This window comes from Vulpes lagopus, chromosome 10, assembly GCF_018345385.1.
Source record: "Vulpes lagopus strain Blue_001 chromosome 10, ASM1834538v1, whole genome shotgun sequence".
Lineage (NCBI taxonomy): Eukaryota > Metazoa > Chordata > Mammalia > Carnivora > Canidae > Vulpes > Vulpes lagopus.
In genome coordinates, this window is record NC_054833.1 from 57,034,360 (window position 1) to 57,057,239 (window position 22,880).

The 22,880-nt window shown below is 61.5% G+C and overlaps 1 protein-coding gene across 2 annotated transcripts; it reads left to right on the plus strand.

Annotated features, from left to right (window-relative positions):
* The first annotated feature begins 919 nt into the window (after positions 1 to 919).
* On the plus strand, positions 920 to 22,635 carry SLC13A5 (solute carrier family 13 member 5). 2 transcript variants are annotated; one of them, XM_041772494.1, is made up of 12 exons: positions 920 to 1,383; positions 6,384 to 6,512; positions 6,693 to 6,829; positions 8,432 to 8,619; positions 9,182 to 9,350; positions 10,339 to 10,461; positions 11,366 to 11,581; positions 12,197 to 12,297; positions 13,301 to 13,419; positions 15,358 to 15,519; positions 17,788 to 17,925; positions 18,655 to 22,635. In XM_041772494.1, the coding sequence occupies exons 1-12, from the start codon at positions 1,282 to 1,284 to the stop codon at positions 18,784 to 18,786; spliced, it is 1,716 nt and encodes a 571-aa protein (XP_041628428.1). In that variant the 5' UTR covers positions 920 to 1,281; the 3' UTR covers positions 18,787 to 22,635. The 2 variants fall into 2 exon arrangements, with proteins under 2 accessions (XP_041628428.1, XP_041628429.1); XM_041772495.1 differs by having other exon boundaries at positions 8,483 to 8,619.
* Positions 22,636 to 22,880: the final 245 nt, after the last annotated feature.

The window sequence follows — 22,880 nt, forward strand, 5'->3', positions numbered from 1 at the left end:
AGATATTATCATCAAACTGTTCTTATGTATTAACCATATTTTGGGAAGGAAACCTCTCTCCACTGCTAAAAACTACTAGGGTTTAGGCTCTGAGTGCACCAGGCACGGAGGGGGCTGCCGGCTAGATGAGTCAGGCAGACAGTAGGTAAGAACCACACCAATACATATATGGGTACTGTTGTGCTGAGGGCGGGGGAGGCGGGGTGCAGTGGGGAGGAAAGGGCCAGGGGACCTCCTGGGGTCACAGGGAAAGTCATTCAGGTGTTTGGGTCCCCGCAGCACATCCAGGCTGGGAGAGCTGCGGCTCTAGCAGCAGGCCACCTGGAGACAGGCCCGTCACCACTAAGGGGCAGGCTGGGGTTCACTTAAGGCTGGGTAGACTCTCCAAGGACAGACCCGGCTGGCCCGGGAGAAGGGAAGGAGGAAGAGAGTGACAGAGGAGGAGCTGTCTGCATCCCTGCGTCTCCAGCACCCAGGGCAGGCACGGCGCAGAACAGGTGCTCAGTACCTGCATGCGACACACCCGGCGCAGCCTGGGGCAGGTCCCTTCCTCTCCGGACGCCCGTTTCCCTCTGCAGGGCGGTCACGGAGCCCAAAGGCGCTTGGGCGGCCCGAGGACCTTGGGCTTGCCCTCCCTCTGCGATGGCTGGAGAGCGCGCCGGGCGCGCGGGGCGCGCGGGGCGGGGGAGGGCGCGCGGGGCGGTTGTTGGGGGGATGCTGGGCCCAGAGCAGCGCCGGGTGACCGGCTGACCGGCAGGAGTAGGGCCTGCGGCGCGGAGGGCGCGGACGCCGTCATCGTCTCTGCCGGACACCCTCCGGGACACGGGAGCGGAGGTAGGGGCGGGAGACACGGCGAGAAGAGGAGGGAGAGGCCGGGATTCGTTCTGAGGGACCCAGGGGCCGGCGGAGGGGTCCCGAATGGCCCCCGTTGAGCCCAGAAGGCGGCAGGTGCGGACGCGGACGGGGGCGCACGCCAGTGGAGCCCCGCTGACCCGCAGCCCCCGGCCCGCCTCCGTCTAGGTGGAGGCTCTGGGAGGTGCCAGGGCCCAGGGCGCGCCCCGAGCGCCTCCCGCAGGCGGATGCCGGGTGGCAGGCGGAGTTGGGGGCAGGCGCGCCCCCCTGACCCCGGGGGTGGCCCCGCCCCGTGGCCGCGGGGAGGCCTCGGCGCGGGGGGCGGAGTTGGCACGGTCCCCCAATCCGCGATGGCTGCGGCCCCGTCTTAAGCCCGCGGAGCTGCGGGCCCCCCTCACTCGCCTGTCCCGCTGGCCTCCCTCCAGCGCTATGGCCTCGGCGCTCAGCTATGTCTCCAAGTTCAAGTCCTTCGTGATCTTGTTCATCACCCCGCTACTGCTGCTGCCACTCGTCATTCTGATGCCCGCCAAGGTCAGTAGGAGCTCCGCGGACCCCGGGCGCCCTATGCCAGCAGCGGCCCCGGCCCCGGCGCGCAGAGGTGGAGCGCTGAGCTGGGTGCACACCGGGAGGTTGCCTGCCAGACGGGAGGTGCCGGCACAGACTTTGGAGGGGCGCGGAGACCCCGGGGTGCACCCCACTGGGCACACAGATCCCAGGGCACAGGACCTAGAAGGTGGCATCGATCTTGGCCACGCAGCTGTTCGCAGGCTCAGCCCCATCTCAGAATCTCCCAGAAGTGAAGCATCGCATCCCTGCCCATCACCCCCAATGTCGCCTGGTGCCCATGGGGAGCCTGGGCACCTGGCTTTCCCTCCATCTCTCCCTTTAGCAAATGGAGACTTGGCAGCCATGGGTGACTTCCCAGGCCAGCCGGGGTCCCAAAAGGAAAGATCTCCTCCTGAGTGGATCTGGAGTGCTGTCTTTCCACCCCCCACCCTGCCCCCCTCGGGTCTGGTTCCCTATCCAGGATCTGCTTCTTCCCTGCTCCAAAGCCTTGGAGGCCACAGCCCAGCCCAGAGCCTCTCCGGCTGAAAGGAGGTCGGAGTTGGCTGCTGGGCCGAGGTGGGCAGCGGCTGGGTAGGAGGCGGACGCGTTCCCAGGCTCACGCCTTGGGTGGCACGACCCAGGGCTGCAGGGGAAGCCGCATCCGTCGCCTGCGCCCAGCGCTCCCAGGAGGGAGGGAGGCCTGGGATGAATGGCCTTGGCCGCCGGGCGGGGGTGGGCCAGGAGCCCTGGCCGGGGCTGGCTGCGCTGGGCTTCCTGGCTGCGCTGGCTGGTGGAAGCTCCGTTGGCAGAGGCCCGAGCCCTTTGAAGCCTTTTGTGGCTGCTGGCTGCTCCTGCCTCCTTCCCTCTTTCAGCGCCTTCTCTCTGCGCCCGGACAGGAAACCTCCGCTGCCACCCCCACCTCCCACCCCTGGCCAGGTTTGGGGAACAGAGGAGCTCTTCAGGGGATGCTCTGTGGGCAGTCCTGAGGCAGGGCGGTGGGGGGACGGAGGGTGTCGAGGGCCCACCTGCATGAGGACTGCACTCCCACCACTCACACGTCCCTGTGGATTTAGCCACGACCTTGTCCTTTCTCCACCTTGGTGTGCTCATCTGTACAATGGGTTTGGTTCTGACACTTTTGACTCTGGGTGCCATAAGTCCTAGGGTGGGGGAGAGAGGACCCTTGGGCGGGCTGAGCATGACCCTGGTGGGGCCGAGGACAGCACCCGCCACCTTGCCCCGTACCAGGGCCACCCCTTATTTCCATAGACACAGAGGGAGTGAGGTTCCCTGGAGTAATAGTGTCGGCTCTGGCTCCGTGGACCTTCTGGCTCACAGAGACTGTGATCTAGAGCCCATTCCCATCCTGACACATGCACACCCATGCACGCATGCACGCAGGAAGATCCATGCTGGGACCCTCAACTCAGGCTGTGTCTGCCGCTCCGCCACCTGCCCTGGGAGTGAAGGTCAGGCTAGGCAGGCCTGGCAGGTCAGGCCACCCTCTGGGAGGATCAGTGATTGGGTGCCGGAGCCCCGTGGTCTTGTGCTGGGGTCACCCCTCCCGAGCTCCCTGCCCCCACAGCTGTGCTGCTGTGCAAGGGAACCCGGGGCTACCGGCAGCATGGGGGGAACCCGGGGTACCCGCGGCATGGGGCAGGGCCTCTGGGAAGCCAGTAGGTGCCTGGCAGTGTGGGCTACTGGCTGAGTGGGGCGCAGCGGCTCCCGCATGGCCATCCTCCATAGCTATGGGGGCCTCCTCCCTGGCTTTCCTCCCATTCCACCTGGTCCCCTTCTGGCTTCAGTCCTTTCTCTAGGTCCTTTCTTCAAAAGATGGCTCTTTAACAGCCCAAGATGGCTCATGGTATTGGTGGTTTTATTAAAACTACTTGATAGTTCTTGTTTCCCTGAAGCAGGAAGGAGAAACGAGAAAGCCCTCAAATACTGCCCTCGGACCCACACACGGCTGCGCTCCGCTGCCTGCATTTTCCCATTACGTACTGTGTCCTGGACTCCCTTGCCTGTGAATAATTAGATAAATAGAGAGCCATGGGTTGTATTCGGTTGTGCCTTTAACATATAGTTGTTGAGTCATCGCGGGTGCTGGGGGTTGAGTGCTGGGTGCTGCCCTGTCCACCCACTGCCCGCCTGTCTCTGCATCAAGCGCCCTTCTAGACATACTCCTAGCTGGTTACGTTTGGTGCTTCCAGGGACAGTGCTGCCAAGCACTTCCAGTGCCCAGGATGTTAACTCTTGAGGAAGCAGGGTGAGGGAGGACTGGGGCTATGCGTGGGGCAAGTATTTTGTGGGTGACATTGTTGGGAATGGCAACAGCACGATGATGATAAAGAGGATTTGTGGACAGTGTTGCTGGGTTTTTAAAAAAATTTATTTATTGGAGACAGAGAGAGAGGAAGGGGCAGATGGAGAAGGAGACTCAGATGCCCTGTGGAGCAGGGAGCCTGACGTGGACTCGACCCCAGGATCCTGGGATCATGACCCAAGCTGAAGGCAGACGTTTAACCCACTGAGCCACCCAGGTGCCCCTGTTGTTAAATTCTCTGTAAGGCCCCCCCTTATTGGCTGTCCCTGGAGGGGATCATTCCTACTTCCCTCCGCCCCCAGCACCAAGGTCCAGGGGCACCTGGGATGCTGAAGATGCAATGGCAGGCAGTGGACATGGGTCAGGTCTGTCTGGTGCCTAAGCTGGGGCTGGTAGCTGCACTGCTGTCCTGCCCGGAGGCCATGGGTCCCACAGGTGTGGACACTTACAGGCCCTGAGCCCCGTGACCTTGGAAAGCCTGGGGGTACTCTGTACGGTTGCAACCAGAGAGGGTTTTCCAAGCGTGCAGTAGGGCAGAGGCTCCATAGGCTGCACCCTACTCAGTTCCCGCCTGCCCCCCCCGCCCCCATGCAGAACCATTGGAGCCAAGATGTCAGGTTTGGACAGTAGGGAGCCACCCTGGGGTGCCCCTGGGAGACCCAAGGGAGGTTTCTGCTTTATGACTGATAACAAGTACCGACGAAGAACTTCCAGGGCTTCGTGCAGTGTTCCGTGCACACAGTAGGTGCCCTTCTGAGTGATGGGAGAGTGAGGGGTGCAGGTGCATTAGCTTTCAGGCAAACAGCTGGGTACTGCTGGCCCATCCCCCTCACACACACGAGCAGTGTCTGCTGAGCGTCCGGCCCATGCCAGGACTCCCAGGTTGCTCACTGTTTGGGTGTGTGCTGGGGTAGGGTCAGATGGGGGCAACCCAGGCAGGAGCTGCCAGGGGCACAGGTGGGTGGAGGGGCGCAGGGCTGGGCTTTGGGGAGCTGGGTGGTCAGTGAAGAGAAGAGCCCAGGCTCTGCCACAGCTGGTGGGTGCGGGGGCTCGGGGTGCCTGTTGGCAGGGAGGGGACAGCGCAGGCCTGCAGGACCCGCTCCTCGCAGAGGTTCCCCGAAGCCATACTGAGGCCTCTTGGCTTTGTTCTCAAGGCGGCAGACACAGGGAAATGCCCCCAACAGATTTGTAGGTGGGAAGACAGAGCCCCGCGGTGCTGGACAGGGAGATCAGACTGGGAGGGTCCGGGTGGAAGGTGGACGGGGAGGCCAGATTGGGAAGGTCCAGGTGGGAGGGTGGAAGGGAGGTCAGGTTGGGAGGGTCTAGGTAGAGGGTGGACGGGGTGGAGATGCACAGGGATGGTGCTGGGGAGTAAGAGGAAGGAACTGCCGGTATTGGTGGCAGATTTGTGGCGGGGCTGGGAGCCAGGAGAGGCCGGACAGGCAGGTGCTAGTGCTGCCCTTGAAAAGGCTGGGGACGCACAGAACAGCCCAGGGAGGTGGCCAACATTACCCACACCTCCAGAGGTTCCCAACTCAGGACGAAGACCTCGCATCAGGAACCCAAAGCCCGCCAAGCTAGGAAGCGTCCAGGCATGGGCTTGCATGGGAACCAGGTCGGCCTCCTGGCAAAGCCAAGGTCCCGGGGCTCCTGGTGAAAGGGTGCAGGAGGTGGTTCACCGAGATTAAACACAGGGAACGAAGGTCCAGGCCTGAGTGAATGGAGATGCGAATGAGAACACTGAGTGCCATCTTCCCTGTCCGCCCGTCCTCCCTGTCCCCTCTGTCCCCTCCATCATCGTCATCATCGTCGTTGCCGTAAAACCGCTGCTGATGCTCGGGAGCAGCACTTTCTGAATGAGCGGGTTGGCGGCTGCACGTCTGGGAGTGGGATTCCAGGCCGTGTCTGAGCGGCTCAGAGTAGTGAGTGGAGCAGGTGGGGTGACCCAGGGCAGACACAGCACATCCCCCCAGGAGGCCGTGGCAGTGGGGAACCTGTCTATGGAATCAGTGGAGCACATGCTACTCTAAGAGTGACCCACGTGGGACTAAGAATGGCACAAGTCCTCCTGGATGCCACGGGGGCTGTGTCCCTGTCAACCCACCGCATGTTAACGTATCCAGGCAGAAAATGCAGGCAGCATGTGTGCCCTGGGGCGCCTCCCAGACACTCAGGTCATCCTGCAGTGATGCATCTTCACGAAGGCTATTTGACAGTCAAGCGTCTCCTGTGACTGCTGGAGTCCTGACCCAGGTCAAGGGCAACAAATGGAAGGGCGGGGTGGGTGCTCTTTGCCTGGAGAGCGTGCCACTGCCCAGCACCATGAGGCCAGCGCACTGCGCAGAGAGCCCGGGGAAAGATCCACACTCAGGATGCCCAGGTGGCTCCTGCTGCGTGCAAACCGCTTTGGCGCCACCGGAGGGCGGAAGAACCGCCAAGGGGAGCCTTCGACATGGGGGCTTCTGTGTTCAAGTCCTCCCGGTCCCCGTGCGCACACTCCTCTCCTCAGGGCTGCACTGGAAAACAAGGGTCCCTAGTGGGCAGGTCCTGGGCCGCAACGCTGTGCTGACAGCGGCGGGGAGGCGACGGTACTCCCTCCAACACTGCGGCCCCTGTGGTGGACACGCCGCCAGCACGCAAGGTCTCAGGGCTGGCTCCTCAGTTTGTCAGGTGCGCCTACGTCATCATCCTCATGGCCGTTTACTGGTGCACAGAAGTCATCCCTCTGGCAGTCACCTCCCTCCTGCCCGCTGTGCTCTTCCCGCTCCTGAAGATCCTGGACTCCAAGCAGGTGAGCATCCCCCGCCCCAGCCCCTCTCAGAGCCACCTAGGCCCCAGGGGGGAGACACAGACCACCTGCCTGACCATCCGTCTCTGCGCTGAGGGGCCCCCATGGGCGACATGTGGTCTTCTCACCTATCCTGTGGTGAGGTGGCCGGGGTGGGCCTGACGGGCCCCATGCTGTCCCCAGGTATGTGTCCAGTACATGAAGGACACCAACATGCTGTTCCTGGGTGGCCTCATCATGGCCGTGGCCGTGGAGCATTGGAATCTGCACAAGAGGATAGCGCTGCGCACGCTCCTCTGGGTGGGAGCCAAGCCTGCACAGTGAGCGCTGTCCTATGTCTCTGTCTCTGTCTCTGTCTCTGTCTCTCTCTCTCCATGGGGCCCCAGGGACACAGGCAAGGGCGGCTGCAGGCTGCCTGGGGCTTGGTGGGCAGGGAGACCCCTGGGTGAGCAGGGGTGGGTTCTCTCTGAACGCTGGGGAGGTGGGGCAGGGAAGACTGCCCCCACTAGCTCCTTCAGAAGATAGGTTCCCCAGGAAACAGGGTGGACGGAGGCTGGATCAAGCTCTACCTGACACCCCTGGGGGTTTTGTGGGGAGAGCACAGGGAGTGGCCCAACAAGCCAGCTCAGGGGACACAGGGAGGTCACCCCTCCAAAGCTGCATACCTACCCCCCCACACCCCCATCCCCCTCAAAGGAGCTGCGGCCTCGTCTTCCCCCACGTGGCTCAGCCCTGCCCTGACGTGAGCAAACACCCTGGTGTGCTGAGCACTCGTGTGCCTGGGTGCTGAGCAAGATGGGGCTGGATGACGTGCTGACGGCTCACAGGCCTGAGCCTCTCCCCCCACTGGGTTCTTGGGCTGCTCCTCTCTGGAGGGTACAGCGAGCTCACTCAGCGATGGGCCCTGCACACCTGGACCCCGTGGACCCCAGATGAAGGGCTTGTGAGTCCTCCTGTGTCGGGGCCCAGATACTTCACAGGGTCGAGGGCAGAGCCACTGTGCGTCCTGGGACCTCAAGGCCTCAGCAACGTCCTGCCGGGGTCCTGGGAGGGTCTCCGTCCTCTCTGCCACCAGGTCGGCCTCCTTCTGGGGTGTGAGTCCAGGGAGGTCACACACACTCCTCCACTCCCTGTGCCCTGGTTCCTCCTGGGACCCTGCCTGTGGCCGTCCATGGCACTGCCCATCTGGGGCCGGGGGTCTTTACCTGTGCCTTGCAGAGCCCAGATGCGTGTGTCACTCAGTCATGTGGACCCTGGCCGAGTCCTGGTCTCTGTTCTGACAGGTCCCTGCAGGCCACCCACCCAGGCAGCAGGCTGGCCCCCAGTTCAGCCCTGGGCTCCCCTGCCCCGGGCTGACCAATGACCCCGAGTGGGTCCCATAAGCACCTTGTGCTCCTGGCCCTGAGCCATGGAGAAGAGTCAGACCCTGCCCCTACCGGGGACACAGCTCCTCTGGATCCAGCCGGGGACAAGCGTCCATCCCAGGGAGGATGGACAGTGGACGGTGGATGGTGGAGGGTAGATGGTGGAGGGTAGACAGTTCAGGGGATGCTCCACCCGAGCTACCGGGTGCTGGGAGGGAGGCCGTTGGACAGGGAGTAGGTCAGGCAGGTGACAGAGGTGGGCCCTGGGGCCGACTGCCCAGCCCTGAACGGCACTGGGGCCAGCTGTCCCCACCGGGCCGGCACCTTTGGGTTGTTATGTGGTCCTACCTGGTGGGAGCCCCTGATGGCCATGACTGTGTGGCATCAGGAACATTTGGAGGGGAGAGGCACAGGGGCAGCCCTGCAGTGACGCTTCCCTCCATGCCGTCCGGGCAGAACGGGCCCCGGTGCCTGGCATCCTCGCAGGGCCACAGAGTCCACCCCCACTGTTGCTCCCTGCGGGACTCTCTGGCCTCCCTGCCCACCCCTCCTCTGCAGGCTGATGCTGGGCTTCATGGGCGTCACGGCCTTTCTCTCCATGTGGATCAGCAACACGGCCACCACGGCCATGATGGTGCCCATCGTGGAGGCCATGCTGCAGCAGATGGAGGCCACCAGCCCAGCCACCGAGGCCGGCCTGGGGGCCCTGGAGCTGTCGGACAAGAACAAGGCTGGAGAGCTGCCAGGTGAGCCCAGGAGCCGGGCGACCACAAGCCCCCCTCCTCTCTGCAGCCTGAAGCTCTGTGCCTGGAGCCTCCTGAAAACAGGCGTTCAGCTAAATGCTCAGAAAGCGCTGTTTCTGTAAGTTGTAGGAACATGACTGTTGCAGAAAAGTTAGATCCTGCAGTAGAGCTTGTGGCGAGGTCCCACGCTCGAGTCCCAGGGTCCTGCCAGCCACAGAAATCGGTGTCTGAGCACCAGATTCACCACTTGGGCCTGCTGGGTGTGCCTCCTGCCGTCCACGCCGCTCCCATTTGGGGGGCCAGCGGCTCTCCGCTTCCACGGGCGGTGGGGTGGTGGCCCCACCTTGGCTCCCCGACGAGGCCCTGAGCTCAGGGACGGCAGAGAGCAGTCCCCGGGCCAGGTTCCTGCCACAGAGCTGCCATGGACAGACGGACGGGGACCATGAGGCCCAGGGGAGCAGTGGTGGGCTGGCCCGTCCCCCAGCAGGGCAGGGCAGGGCAGGGTCGGGAGCTGTGGCTGGCGGCCCGCCCCAGCTCAGCCCATGGCATGCCCCCCCCCCCACAGGGAGCCAAGTGACCTTTGAAGGCCCCTCTGAGGTGCAGCAGGCCGACTGCGACAGGAGGCGCATATGCAAGGCCATGACTCTGTGCGTGTGCTACGCGGCCAGCATTGGGGGCACCGCCACGCTGACTGGGACGGGACCCAACGTGGTGCTTCTGGGCCAGATGCACGAGTGAGTGGTGGGTGAGCCTTCTGGGGATGGAAGGGGCCCCCGGGGGAAGGGGGCCTGCAGCAAAGCAGCTGTCCAGGACCCCGCAGGGGTGGGAGCTGCTGTGCACGGACCTGGACACTTCTGCCATGGGATACGTCCAGCCCTTCTTCCCCGGCTCTCACTCAGACTAGGACCCTATACCCATCACAGAGCTCAGGTCATGGGAAAGCCTGTGGGGCTGGACTCTGGTCCCGGGTCACTGCTTGCAGAAAATAGACGTCCCTACAGCTGGCTCACGGCCCTTGGTAACAGTGGTGCCCCGTGGTGGCCGCTTACTCTCGGTGGACCCTGGCCGGAGCCTAGGGCTTGTCTGCACCCTCCTGCCGGGACCACACAGGGTCACAGGCCTCGGGCGGTGGCTGGGATCATGGGGAACCACCCCGCCATGGGGCAGCCCTTGCAGAGTCCCTGGTTGAAGGCGGAGGAGCCGGGGCCCAGTGGGTGGGGCAGCTGGGGGTGGGCAGGAGCCCAGTCCGCAGACACTTGAGGCCCAACATGCTGGCGGTTTTGATCTTGAGAGGACTCTCCATAATGATAGCCTGCGGTTTTCCCTGACGCTGGCTGGGGTGGCGTAGGGACGGATGTGCCCACATCCACACCCAGGGCTGGGCTGGGCTGTAGCACGAGGGCTGCTCAACCAGCACCAGTGGGGGTCCCCGTCCACCCTGGGGACCTCCACAGGGTCTCTTTCCTGTGACCCTCCAGGTCCCTGGGGTGTGGGCTCTGAAGTGTCTAGGCACCCAGCTCCCGTGTGTAGGAAGGCGTGTTCCTCTGGAGGGAGGGGCCTTGACTTTTGCAAGGCCCTTCGTGGGGTCTGGACCCGCAGGCAGGGTGATTGGCTGCCCCCCAGGCTCGTGGTGTGTGTATGGGGGAGGTCTCGGGGCCGGGTTGCCACTGGGCATCCCCTAGGGGCCGGGCCGGGGAGTCGGACCAGCATCTTCCTCTCTAGGCTATTTCCTGCCAGCAAGGACGTGGTGAACTTTGCCTCATGGTTCAGCTTTGCCTTCCCCAACATGGTGGCAATGCTGCTGCTGGCGTGGCTATGGCTTCAGTGTGTCTACATGAGGTCCAGGTGAGCACTGCCGCCGCGCCCCTGCCACCCCTCACCCCCGGGAGAGCCGCTAGCCCGCCCGCTGCTGCTCTTCTCACAGGGGAGTAGGTGGGGGCCAGTGGGTCAGAGCAGCTCAGAAGAAGCCCTGTGCACACATCTCTGCAGGACAAACTTCCACATGGCTGCTGTGCCCGTTGGTCCCCTCAGATTTCCAGCCTCCTGACCTCACATGAACCTAATTACTCTCAAAGGTCCCACTCCTCATGCCAGCACTCGGGGGGGTTAGGGCATCAGCGGGTGGATGTGGGGGACACAGTCCTATCTTGGGGGGCCCAAGGTGCAGCCAGGGGTCAGGGGCACCAGGTGTGGCCTCTGCTCAGGTGGGCGGCTTCCCCGAAGCCCCGAGGCCCCTGAGCTCCCTGCAGAGCGAGCAGGGGGCGCTGGGCTGGCCCCAAGGTCACGAGGGTCTCACTGTCAGGACCCCCAGCCGTGGCCGCCCAGCCCATGGCCATGTTCAGGGCTGCTGTTCGCTGACGCTGCCCATCAGGTGCTCCAGCTCAGGGGCCCAGCCAACCCAACGTGGAGCATGGGGGGGTGGGGTAGCCTGGAACAGTGGGGGTGGCTAGGTGTCCTCCGGCCCAGACCCTGCCTGCTACGTCCGGGGCCCCAGTAGGTGCTGCCCCTAGGTCTTGTGGATGCCCTCACTGGGGCCAGGGAGGTCATCCTCACTTGGGTCCCTTGTCTGGGTGGTCGTGGAAGCAACATCAGGGTGGAAAGTACCCTCCTGAGTTCATGGGTGGCCTCGGAGGCCATGTCCAGCCATGGGACCCAGGACCAATGGGACGTCGCTGCTGGCTCACACCTGGCTTTGCTGACCAGCCTGCCCCACTGGCCTCTCACCATGGCCCCCACCCCACCCCCCCAGTCTTAGGAAGTTCTGGGGCTGCGGGCTGCAGAGCAGGAACCATGAGAAGGTAGCCTATGAGGTGCTGCGGGAGGAGTACCGGAAGCTGGGGTCCTTCTCCTTCGCCGAGGCCAACGTCCTGCTCTGCTTCGTCCTGATGGTCGGCCTGTGGTTCTCCCGGGACCCTGGCTTCATGCCCGGCTGGGTGTCCCTGGCCTGGGAGGACGGCAAGACCAAGTAAGTCGGGGGTGCATCTGTGCTGCCTGAGTCCTGCAGCTCTTTGTCATCTCCCTGTCCCCACGATAAACCCGTGGACATGTCCCTGCTGGGCAAGCAGGGTGGCTGGGTGGGGATCAGAGTCAGGAGCTAAGCTGGGAGCCCTGGCTTCCAAACCTCCGTGCTGCCGTCCATCCCCTCCGAAGGCAGATGCCGGGGCCCACAGCCTGTGCAGAGACCTGCAGAGAGGCCACTTCTTGGCAGGTCGGCCACTCTGTGGTCAGAGGGAACGAGGCCCCTCGCCGGGCAGGCGATGCAGGGGTGGGAGATACCACTCGTTTTACCTGTTGCCTTTGGTGCACTGCGGGGGTTAGGACCCTGGGGAAGCAGGACCCTGGCAGTCTGATGAGAAGAGGTCAGGACACGCCTATGGAGCCACACAGACCTACGGGGAGGGGAGGACGGCAGTCAGGGTCACCCTGCTGGGGGCAGAGCTGGGCCAGCGAGTGGCTGTCCTGGTGTTGGCTCTCGAGATCCCAGTCCTTGCGCTCTGCCCCACCTGCGGACACAGAGCAGGTGTGTAGACTGGCGGCCCCCAAGCCCAGCTGGGCATGTCCTGCGTGCTGTCCCCTGTAGGTACGCGTCTGACGCCACCGTGGCTACCTTTGTGGCCACCCTACTGTTCATCGTGCCTTCCCAGAGGCCCCAGTTCAACTTCCGCAGCCAGACGGAGGAGGGTAAGGCTGGGGGCTGGCCCGGCGCATGTCAGGATGGGACCCCAAGGGAGAGAGCCCCCAGCCTGGGTGGAGAAGCCTGGCTGGGCTGTGAGGTCGGGGCGGGGGTGTCCCTCAGTCCTGGCCTGGGGACTATCCAGGGCCAACCCTCCTCTCCTGTGCTCTGCACACGTTGGGAACCTTACCAGCCCTACAACAAGCACAGCAATGCCATCAGTATTTGGTGTCTCTCTTCCCGTTTATTTTTTTTTTAAAGACTTTATTTATTCATGAGAGACACACAGAGAGAGGCAGAGACACAGGCAGAGGGAGAAGCAGGCTCCATGCAGGGAGCCCGATGTGGGACTCAATTCCGGGACTCCAGCATCACACCTTGGGCCGAAGGCAGGCTCTAAACTACTGAGCCACCCAGGGAGCCCCTGTCTTCCCGTCTTTGCAAGGATGCATGTGTGTGTGTGTGTGTGTGTGTGCATGTGCATGCGTGTGTGACTGACACCCATAGAGCTCAGATTCCTTGTGGGTTTTTGTGTTTTTAGGCTGTGTACCTATCAAAGACACAGCCTCCAACTCTTATTTTCTCATAAGAGCCTCTTGTCGTATCAACTGGCTGTGCTGTTCTCTTATGGAACGTTCTGGCTCTTTCGGATTTTTCATGTTTATAAACGCGTGTTTTCATGAGCACGCTTCTCTGAGAGTGTTTCTTTAGGGTGAGTTTCCAGGAGCAGGGCTGTTGTGTGAGTGTATATGTCTCGACGACTCTCAGATGTGATGTGTTGCCAGATTGCTTCTCAAAGAGATGCTGCTGATGTCTCTGCTACTGGGAGCATGTGTGGGTTTTACCACGTCTTCACCGCAGTGGGGGCAGTGATTGCTTTGAGTTTTGGCTGATTTATGGATGTGAGAGGGGCACCTGTCGTCCTCACGGTTTTCGTTCCCCCGATTAGATCTCTCTTGCGTCCTGGTGCTGCCCTGGGTTGTGCATGTGTATTCTATGGTTTCTTCTCAGAACGTAAAGCTCCGTTTTATCCTCCTGCGCTGCTGACCTGGAAGGTGACCCAGGAGAAGGTGCCCTGGGGCATTGTGCTGCTGCTGGGAGGCGGCTTCGCACTGGCCAAAGGATGTGAGGTAAGACCCCCTCCCCACCGCCTGCTGCAGGCTGCCGGGCCCCTTTTACACCAGAGGGCATCACAGAGCTGCTTCGTGCCTCCCCCGCCCCGGGGCCTGTATGTCGTGGCTCTGTGTCTGTCTGCTCCAGATTAGCTGCCGGTGTCCTGAGGGCAGGGACTCTTGTCACCAAGGAGGAGATGGATGGGTGGACGGACCTGGAATATAGAAAGTGCTCCTTGAGTGGTTGCAGCAAAGAGTGAATAAGAGACCAAGAGGCTAAGTTAGCCCAGAGATGCAGAGGATGCTGTGAGGTCTCCTCTTGGGTTTGGCGGCAATGATCCCTGCTTTGATTTGTTCTGGGAGGTCTCTTTCTCTACTAGATCTTGTTCTTCTATTTGCTGGACTCTTTGTTGATACAGTTGACATTTAACATTTTTTTCTCTATCTAAAAATATATTTCTAGAGAAAAATATTTCTCTAGGTATATGGCAGCGAAGGAGGAGAGGAACAGCTTTGGGGAGAAAACACCCAAAAATGTAACCTTCTTACTCCCGCCGCCCCTTCCTCAATAGCAAAGAAATGAGGCAGAGAGAGGGATGAGCCCACTGGTGCTACGATCCTCCATCCATCCATCTGTCCATCCATCTGTCCATCTACCCATCCTTTCATCCATCCATCCATCCATCCATCCATCCATTGATCCATCCATCCATCCATCCATCCATCCATCTATCCATCCATCCATTGATCCATCCATCCACCCATCCACCTATCCATTGATCCATCCATCTGTCCATCCATCCATCCATCCATCCGCCATCCATCCATCCATCCATCCATCCATCCATCTGTCCATCCATTCATCATTCCATCTTTTGGTCCCTCATTCCATCCAACCATCCATCTATCCATCCATTCTTTCATCCCTTCATCCCTCCATCCAGGAGTAGAATGTCATAGACAGACTTGGTCTATCTTGTTTTTGCTGTTCCTTCCGCATCTAGAATGGAGCCTGATGTATCACAGGGACATGAATATCTTTTGGATGAACAAATCCATCCATCTGGCCACCTCTCCATTCAGTCATTCATCCATCATCTCTCATTCTTTCATTCATTCATTCATTCATTCATTCATTCATGAAATGTTCCTATTATGCCCATGTTAGATCAGGCCTGGGAGTTACAGAAGAGGTTGAGAATGTTCCTGCACTTGAGGCCTTTGCAGACTGGAGAGGGGGTCATATCTGGAAGACTGTCAGCAAGAAGTGACTTCCTTGTCACTAATCATGCATTGTCAGGCTCAGGAGCAGAAGATGAAGCTGGTGTGGCTCGAAGAAGCCACTTCACTGAGAGTCAAGATGGGGGCATGGACTTTATTCCAGGGGCAACCACTGGAGGGTTAAGGCCAGATCTGCACTTGGGGAAACACCCCGATGTGTGGAGTAGAGATCCGGGTGGCAGGGGAGGGCTGAGAGAGTCCTGGGGTGCTCTGTACCTTCATCTAACTGAGTCTTAGCACGAGGCTCCGCAAGCCACGCTCTCCTTCCTCAGACTCCCTCTTCCTCTGAATCCTCCATTTCTGGCTCAGATCCCTCTCCTGAGCATCAAGAGCTTCAGGGGGCTGAGAGAAGATGGCGGCAAGGCTCTTGGGGTGCCTCGGTGGCTGAGTGGGCATACAGGCACACAGGATGACACTCAGGTCCCAGATTGGAAGGCAAGTGGACAGGAAGCCCCAGGAAGCAGGCTCTGGGCCAAAATTCTGTCAATAGACCATCCGGGCTGGAAACAGATCAAGGAGACAGCAGGGTAAGGATGGAGCTTGAGTCTGGGATGTGGCAGAGAGAGGGTCATGGGTACAGGAGGGGCTGAGCTCCCCGGAGAAGGACCAGGGCCGTCTCCCGCCCCGAAGATGCAGGCCCGCCACCCTTGGTGACTGCCTTCCTGTGCTTCCCAGGCCTCGGGGCTATCAGAATGGATGGGGAAGCAGATGGAGCCCTTGCACTCTGTGCCCCCCGCAGCCATCACCCTGATCCTGTCCCTGCTTGTCGCCGCGTTCACCGAGTGCACAAGCAACGTGGCCACCACCACCCTGTTCCTGCCCATCTTTGCCTCCATGGTAAGTGACCTGCCGGGGAGATAACCCCTAGCCGTCAGGTCACAGGAAGCGGTCAACCTGTGACCCCATCCCAGGTCCCTGGAGGGACCATGAGTTGGGGGCCAGAGCCTGACCACTCTTCTGAGGTCCTTCTTTGTACCCCGCTTGCTCCCCAAGGTCCAGGCAAGAACCGGGCACTTAGCATTCGCTTTTAAAGGTGGCTGATTATTTCTCGAGCCAAGCAGATGGGATTCGCAGTGAGGAGGGGTGGGCCAGCACTGTGGGGGTGATGGAGGGCCTGGAGTGCATGGGGTACAAGGCACGATGGCCAGAGCCCACCCGGAGGCGTCCTGGGGAGCCAGGTCTCCAGGGTGGTGAGAGGTGGAGATGTCCGGGGGATGGAGCCTCCCAGGCCTCCGGGTGGTGGTGGTGGAATGGTTGGCACTGGGGGCCAGGCTGGCATGTATCTGAGATGGAACAGAGCCGAGAGCGGCTTTAGCAGAGGAGCAGCTGTGACCTTTCCTTGCACTTGCTTCCACCACTCGCTGTGCGGTGTTCCGACCTCGGGGGGGGGGTGCAGCCAGAGCTCTGGGCGGGGGGTCAGAGGACCTGAGTGTGAGCTGTGGGGTCCTCGAACATGTCGCCTCGGTTCTCACTTGTCCTCAGGGTCCAGTGAGGGACGAGGGGCCGTGGAAATCCCCATGAGCGACAGCACAGGCCTGGGAGGGAGCCCGACGCACAGTGGTCTTGGCTCAGGGTTCAAGTTGCCAGATTTCTGTGCAGCTGCCCCACGTTCATGCATGTGGACGTAAAACCTTCTGTTCTCGGTGAAGGTAAAAGCGTTGGCTCCCTCCGTCCTAAGCAGCCCCCGCCCACCCCACCCCCCAGAGCCACACAGATGGGGCTTCACCTGAGGTTGTGGCCAGGCCCTTTGAAAGCAGACTTTTCTAGAAGTAGACCTCACAGCTACCGCCCCGGCCCCCCTGGAGCCCCTGCCCCAGCGTCCGCCTGCGTGAGGGGATAGGAGCCAGCTGCCTGGCTGGGTCACAGAGGTACACAGAGCATGCTCATTGGGCACACCCCGGACCAGGGCAAATGGGGTGGGCAGGAAGCAGACGGGGACCCTGCCCGGGCTTCTCCACCATTGCCAGACGGCGTGCATTTGGGAGCAGCCTTTCCAGAGGGCGATCATAACCCGGAGCCGCTCATGCTCGCCCACCCGGACTCAGCAGTTTCGTGTCTGGGGATGTACCTCAGGAAGCTGGTCGGCTGTGCTCACAGGCATATATTACAGGATTGGTGGTTGTGGACTTGCATTCACAGCTGCAGGTGTGGGCGGGAGGGGACACAGTCATATGCTGCAGTAGTATCAAGGATTGGGGCAACACAGGTTTTTTAAAAAATATTTTATTTATTTATTCACGAGAGACACAGAGAGAGGCAGAGACACAGGCAGAGGGAGAAGCAGGCTCCCTGCGCAGAGCTGGATGCGGGACTCAATCCCAGGACCCCAGGGTCATGCCTTAAACCAAAGGCAGATGCTTAACCGCTGAGCCCCCCAGGTGTCCCACATGTTCTTTATCAACAGTGTCATTCCGTGGTCCTGCTCTGCACCTGAGTGTCATTCTCCTTGAAGTGTCTGTTGCGCTAGCACTTAGGACATGGCTGTTTGTACACGCGTGTCTCACCTGACCGCCCGCCTCCGTAGTGGTTGCTACACTGAGGAATCTGTCCCCGGGGGTCTTGCTGCTGTAATGTCACACGGGCATCTGTCCTCACATGTGCAAATCCGCACGGCGGGCTGTTGATTCCGACAGAGACGGGAGCGCATTGCGAATCACATCGCTGGCTCACTGAATGAATGCGTCGTGCATGTCTGGTCTGCACCCGGCGCTGCTGGGTGTGGCTGGAGGGTAGAAAGGTTAGGCACCGCATTCCCCAGGGCGTGGATGCACCCACACAGGCAGGAGGAAGTGGGCTCTGGAGGCCTGTGGCAGGGCGGGCAGGCGTGAGCACATGGTGGCTGTGGGAACAGGTCTGGTGTGGTCCCAGCACAGCGTGGTCTGTGGCACGTGGCTGGCAGCTGAGTGAACAGGGCGTTCGGAAGGGCCTCCCCAGGGAGGTGGCTCTGAGGTTCAGCCCTGGGAGGCTGGCATGGTTATTGTTCAGACCCAGAGCGGAGAGTCCAGGGGCCTGTGGGGCAAAGGCATGGGGCCGGGATGCACGCAGGGCACAGGGGAGTGTCAGCCTGTGGTGCCTGTGACCTCGCAGCCCTGTGTGTCTCCCCAGTCACGGTCCATCGGCCTCAACCCGCTGTACGTTATGCTGCCCTGCACTCTGAGCGCATCCTTTGCCTTCATGCTGCCCGTGGCCACCCCACCCAACGCCATTGTCTTCACCTATGGACACCTCAAGGTTTCTGACATGGTAAATGCAGCCCCTCCGCCTGCGCTGGGGCTGGATGCCTGTTTACTACGGACGTGGGATGTTGGGTCCCGTGCTCTCGATGGGCATCTATGCACAGCTTCAAATCTCTGTTGATGCTGTCTCAAGATCTGCAGATGGTGGTGTCTCCCAGAGCTGAGAGGCAGGCTCTGGAGGCTGCCACCTTGGGGAGCCCTTGATGAGCCCCCCGGAAGGCATGAGGGCAGGGGGCCCCTGGGGGCTGGGATGGATGTTGCAAACTAACGAGGACCCATGAGACCGGTCCAGGGCAGGTAATGGCGGAGATGCAGGAGCAGGGATAGGGACAGGGGCCCTGCTGGGAGCGAGGGATGTCTTGGAACAGATGCAGACAGAGGAAGACCCACCCCCTCCTGCTGTGGCTCCATCACCTGTCACCACCCGTCACCACCTGTCAACGGAGGGGGAGGGGGAGAGAGGAGGGGGGCATGTTTGGGGATCCCAGGGGCCCTGGGGGTTGTCTCACCCCACCTCCTGTGGGCTGTTGGTGGTGCTCATGGGGGCTCAGGGGACCCACCTGTGCTGCCCATTTCCCAGGGGTGCTGGTGGCACCTGCTCTGCCTGGGGGTAGGGTGAACACGCAGCCAGCCGGGCCCAGGACGGGCTCCCTTCCCTGAGGGCAGCAGTTCCCCGTCCCATTCCGACAGCCCGGCTGCCCAGGGGGTCCTGACGCTGACCCTGGTTCTTCCCCAGATGAAGACAGGACTCATCATGAACGTAATCGGAGTCTTCTGTGTCTTTCTGGCCATCAACACCTGGGGACGGGTCATATTTGACCTGGACCGTTTCCCTGCCTGGGCCAACGTGACGAATATCGAGACCTAGGGAAGAGCCCTGTGACCGCCGAGTATAGCGCCCCCGCCCTCCAAGGAGCCCCACGCCTTCCCGCACACCTTGCAGCAGAGTCTTGGGGTCCACTCCCCAGAGTGGCCCAGTGATGCCCACACCCCCACGGAGACTGAACCCAATGGGCTGCCTCTTCCTGCAGGCCCATGCCCAGCATGGGGAGTGGGGGATGGGCGGCGGCAGGGCGGAAGCGCAGGGAGCCCCTTGGGATGCTGGGGGGGTGTCTGCTTTTCCCCAGGGTTGGGAGGGGGGCACCTGCCAGCCCCAAGCTGGGCTCTGCTGTCCACCCACCGAGGCCCACAGTCGGCGGAGTGGGGGTTGGATCCCAGCTCAGGAAGCAAGAGAACAGCGGCCACCCAGAGCCTGTGCCTCCCCCAGCTCTCTGTGGCCCCATCCCGTCTCTCTCATTACTTGACAGGGGACACCCCCCCCAAGGGGCAGGCTGTCTGGTCCCAGGCAGCTTCCCACCGCTGGGGTCCGAGCCTCCTGGAGCCGCAGGGAGCACAGTGCTACCCTCGAAGGCTGACCCTGGGGCTGCTGACTTCTGGATGCTGCGGCCCACAGCTCCACACCGGCTGACGTGCTCTGTTGTGAGGGACGACGTGTACCCCTCCACTGTCAGGGCCATCGGGCGGTGGGTCCCCCTCCCTGGGGCCCTCCAGCGCCCTTACTTCCCCCAAGTGGCTGGGCTGGGGTCACATTCCTTGCGTGGGCAGCGATGGCTGCTCCAGCGGCAGGTGCAGAGTGGACACAGCTGTGCACGGCAGAACCAGAGCGGGGCCGCCAGAGCTGGTCGTGCTGGGGCTCGGGCTCCCCTCATTGCCAGGCTTTGGCAGCCACGCCTGGCGGTAACAAGGCTTCGCTGAGAACGAGCCGCGCTAGGCAGCCCCCAGGCAGTGTGGCTGCGGGGACGCCCACCCCTGCCTACCAATGCCTTACCTGTCCTCCTGGGGCTGCTCTGAAGGCCACACAGGAGCAGGAACACATCAGGTTCATTGGTGGCACTTGTCAGGGCCGGAGGACATCGGGGCTCAAGGAAAGGCCCCCCAAGGACTAGAGTGGGATGGTTCCCCTGGCCCAGTGTGTCCCCATGGGAAACTGGGCCTGGCTCTCTGCCATGCAGCAGGCAGTGGCAGGTGCCTGAGTGAACACGTGCTCAGGGCCCACCTCCTATCCATGCTGCTCCCCCTGGTCCTCACAGCAGCCCCATGATGTGGGCTCATGCTCTGGGGACACAGAGGCCCCAACAGGCTGAGCTGTTACAGGATCGTTGTCGCCCTCACACCCATGGGTTTTGGTCGCGGCCATCTGGGAGTGAAGACGTGGGGAGGGGAGTGGGCAGCAGAGCAGGCATCCTGGGTGATGGCACGAGGCCCGCAGGGATGGAGGGAACCTGAGCACGTGGCCCCCTCGGCATTCAGTGTTTTAGAGGCTCCTTTGAGGAGCTGTCTGGGGCCGTCCAAGAGTGGGCCCCATGGGTCGGCCACTGAGTGTGCTCGTTGGGGCCCTGATCACACTCCTATGTCCCCAGTGGGGGCCTCTCCGCGTGCGGATGGCCTCTGGGATGACCTCTGGACACTGACCCCTCCATTCCTGACACTGACCCTCACATCACAGCTCGTTGTTTAGCTTCAGGGACATCTTGGCAAAGTTGCTCCCACAGAGGCTATGAGATGGGATGCTGCTGTGGTGTCGTCTGCACCATCCAGTTCCCTGTGTCCTCGGGGGTCCCTGGCCCTGGTGACCCATGTGTCCTTTTAACACGTAACCAAGTCATGTGTCCAGACTTGTGCATCAAGTGAGCGGCTGTGACAACTCCAAGTAGACTTTCCACCCTCGCACCCGCTGCTCCTTGTGTACCCACCAAGGGCCTTGTGCACAGGCTGGCGAGGGGCCATGATCCCACCTACCCCAAGGCCTGTATGCTCAGGGAGGAGCCCCTGCGGATGTGGGCTTGGGGACTGTGGGCATCTGGCCCTCCCCTCAGAGGAGCCGGCCCGCTCCCGCTGTGGACGTCTGTCGGTGCCCGAGGACCCGTGCTGCCTGCCTCTCTGGGGCGGGGACGCCAGCTAACCCCGAGTGGCCCACAGCGGGTGTGCAGGGAACAGCACTGAGCCATCACTGTGGTCGTGAGTGAGGTCATGACGGCCACCATCCAGGGTACTGGCAGAGGGTGGGGGGTTCCGGAGAGCAGACTGCCAGCCCAAGGACTCGGACCACAGGCTCTTTCCAAACAGCTTCTCCTAAAGCCGCTGCTGCTCTGACCGTTATGGCCGATGGGGATGGTGTGTGGCTGCAGGTGATGGCAGTGTGAGCGTCTGGGTGTTCACAGTCAGCGGGACAGGGAGTCTGAGGTCCGCAGGGTCCTGAGAGCTCGAGCTGTGTGCACATGCAGGTCTACACCAGAGGCAGCAGGAAGGGTTCCCTCCTTTCAGGACAGCAAATGCCTTCTCTGGAGGCCAACTGTCTGCCCTGTGTGTGTATCTGGCCAGTACTTTGTCCTTAGCCACTGGCTGGCTGGTGGTGCGCAAGAGGTGATCCCAGCACTATTGCCACGGGCCCATCAGGATGCATCTCCTGGGCTCGGCGAGTTGGCCTGTCTGTTGAAACCAGGAAACATTCTCCCCCCAAACCTAGAGAAATGTGGGGGTGCTGCTGGGTGGGCAATGTGCAAGGCACGGGCTCCTGGCGGGGCCTCAGCTTCTATCAGGAAGGGTCCCCAGGCTGGCCTGGCGTGGAGTCGGTTCCCTGGCTTCTATCTGGGCTCAGTTGTTTGCCGGAAGCCCTCCCACACCTTCTCCCCCATTGATGTTGTGCCTCTAACGTCTTGGAAGGAGGTTGTGCCCAAGACCCCGTCCTCTCCTCTGAGTACCTGGCTCAGGTGGCTGAGGTCAGCTAGGGTCGTGATCCTGTGACCAGGACTACTCCAAGCCGCGCTGCCAGTGATAGAGGAACCCCACCAGGGTCACAAGTGATGCCAGAAATCCTCATCCTCGGCCCTGGAACTGGGTGTCTCGCTGATGCTCTGAGCCCAGACCCTCCTTAGGGGAGGATCCAGGTTCTGGCTTCCCTGGCCAGCCTGCCCAGATGGCCACGTCCACCCCGGAAACACAGGCTGCCCCCGGCTGCCTGCCACCCGCCAGCGCTGACGGCCCAGGGCAGACGAACATCGGGACTCAGCTTCTGAGACACTTTTTCATTTAAAAAGTGAACACTGTTAACCCAGCATGAGAAATTCCATGGGCACAAAGCCACTTCAAGAGGCCCCCAGCGGTTCCAGAATGGGATTTGCTGGCAGCATCTTTCTTGTCCTTCCAGAAACAGCCCGTCTGCATGAGCTTCTCCTGTAGACATGCATCTTCTCCGTCACACAGGGGCTGTGTCCTGCACAAAGCGCCCATCCATGTTTCCACCCCTCCCCTTAATTTATTTGGAGAACGTTCCATTTCAGGACATGTGAATTTTGACTCTTTTCTCATCCAATAGCCTGTTTTGTTTTTAAATTGAGGTAACGTGAAAATCCAGCCAACTGTGCGGGTCGTGAGCACACTGTTCCATGCATTGCTCACAACTGTGTGCAGCTTATGAGCGACACCCAGCCCCGCCTGTCCCCCGTCCCCATCTCCTCTTCCCTCCCTGTGCCCCCCCCCCCCCGCCACCACTGTTCCCCTAAACCTCTGCATCTGCTGAACAAAATGCTTGTGATGTTTGTTCCTTCGCAATTGTTGCTAAGTGGCTCCTAGGGCACGGCCGCGGTCTGGCCGCTCCCCCTGGGCGGCCTTGAGGGGTGTTCCGGTCTGGCCTGAATAAAGCTGTGTTCTCTCTGCAGGAATGTGTTTGTGAGCTCGAGCTTGCGTTTCTCCGGGTGAGGGCACCCCCAGGGTTAGAGGCCCCAGGTAGTTTGAAAGCTGCATCGTATTCCAGGGAGAGCGCAACCCGGCAAAGACACAAGCCCTGGGGACGGGCAGCCGGTCAGTGCTGGCCACGCCAGGCTTCTGCTAACACTGCAGTGACCGAGTCGATGCTGGCATCTCCCTGAACCTGTGTGAGGCGAGTCCTTTCCAGAATGGCAG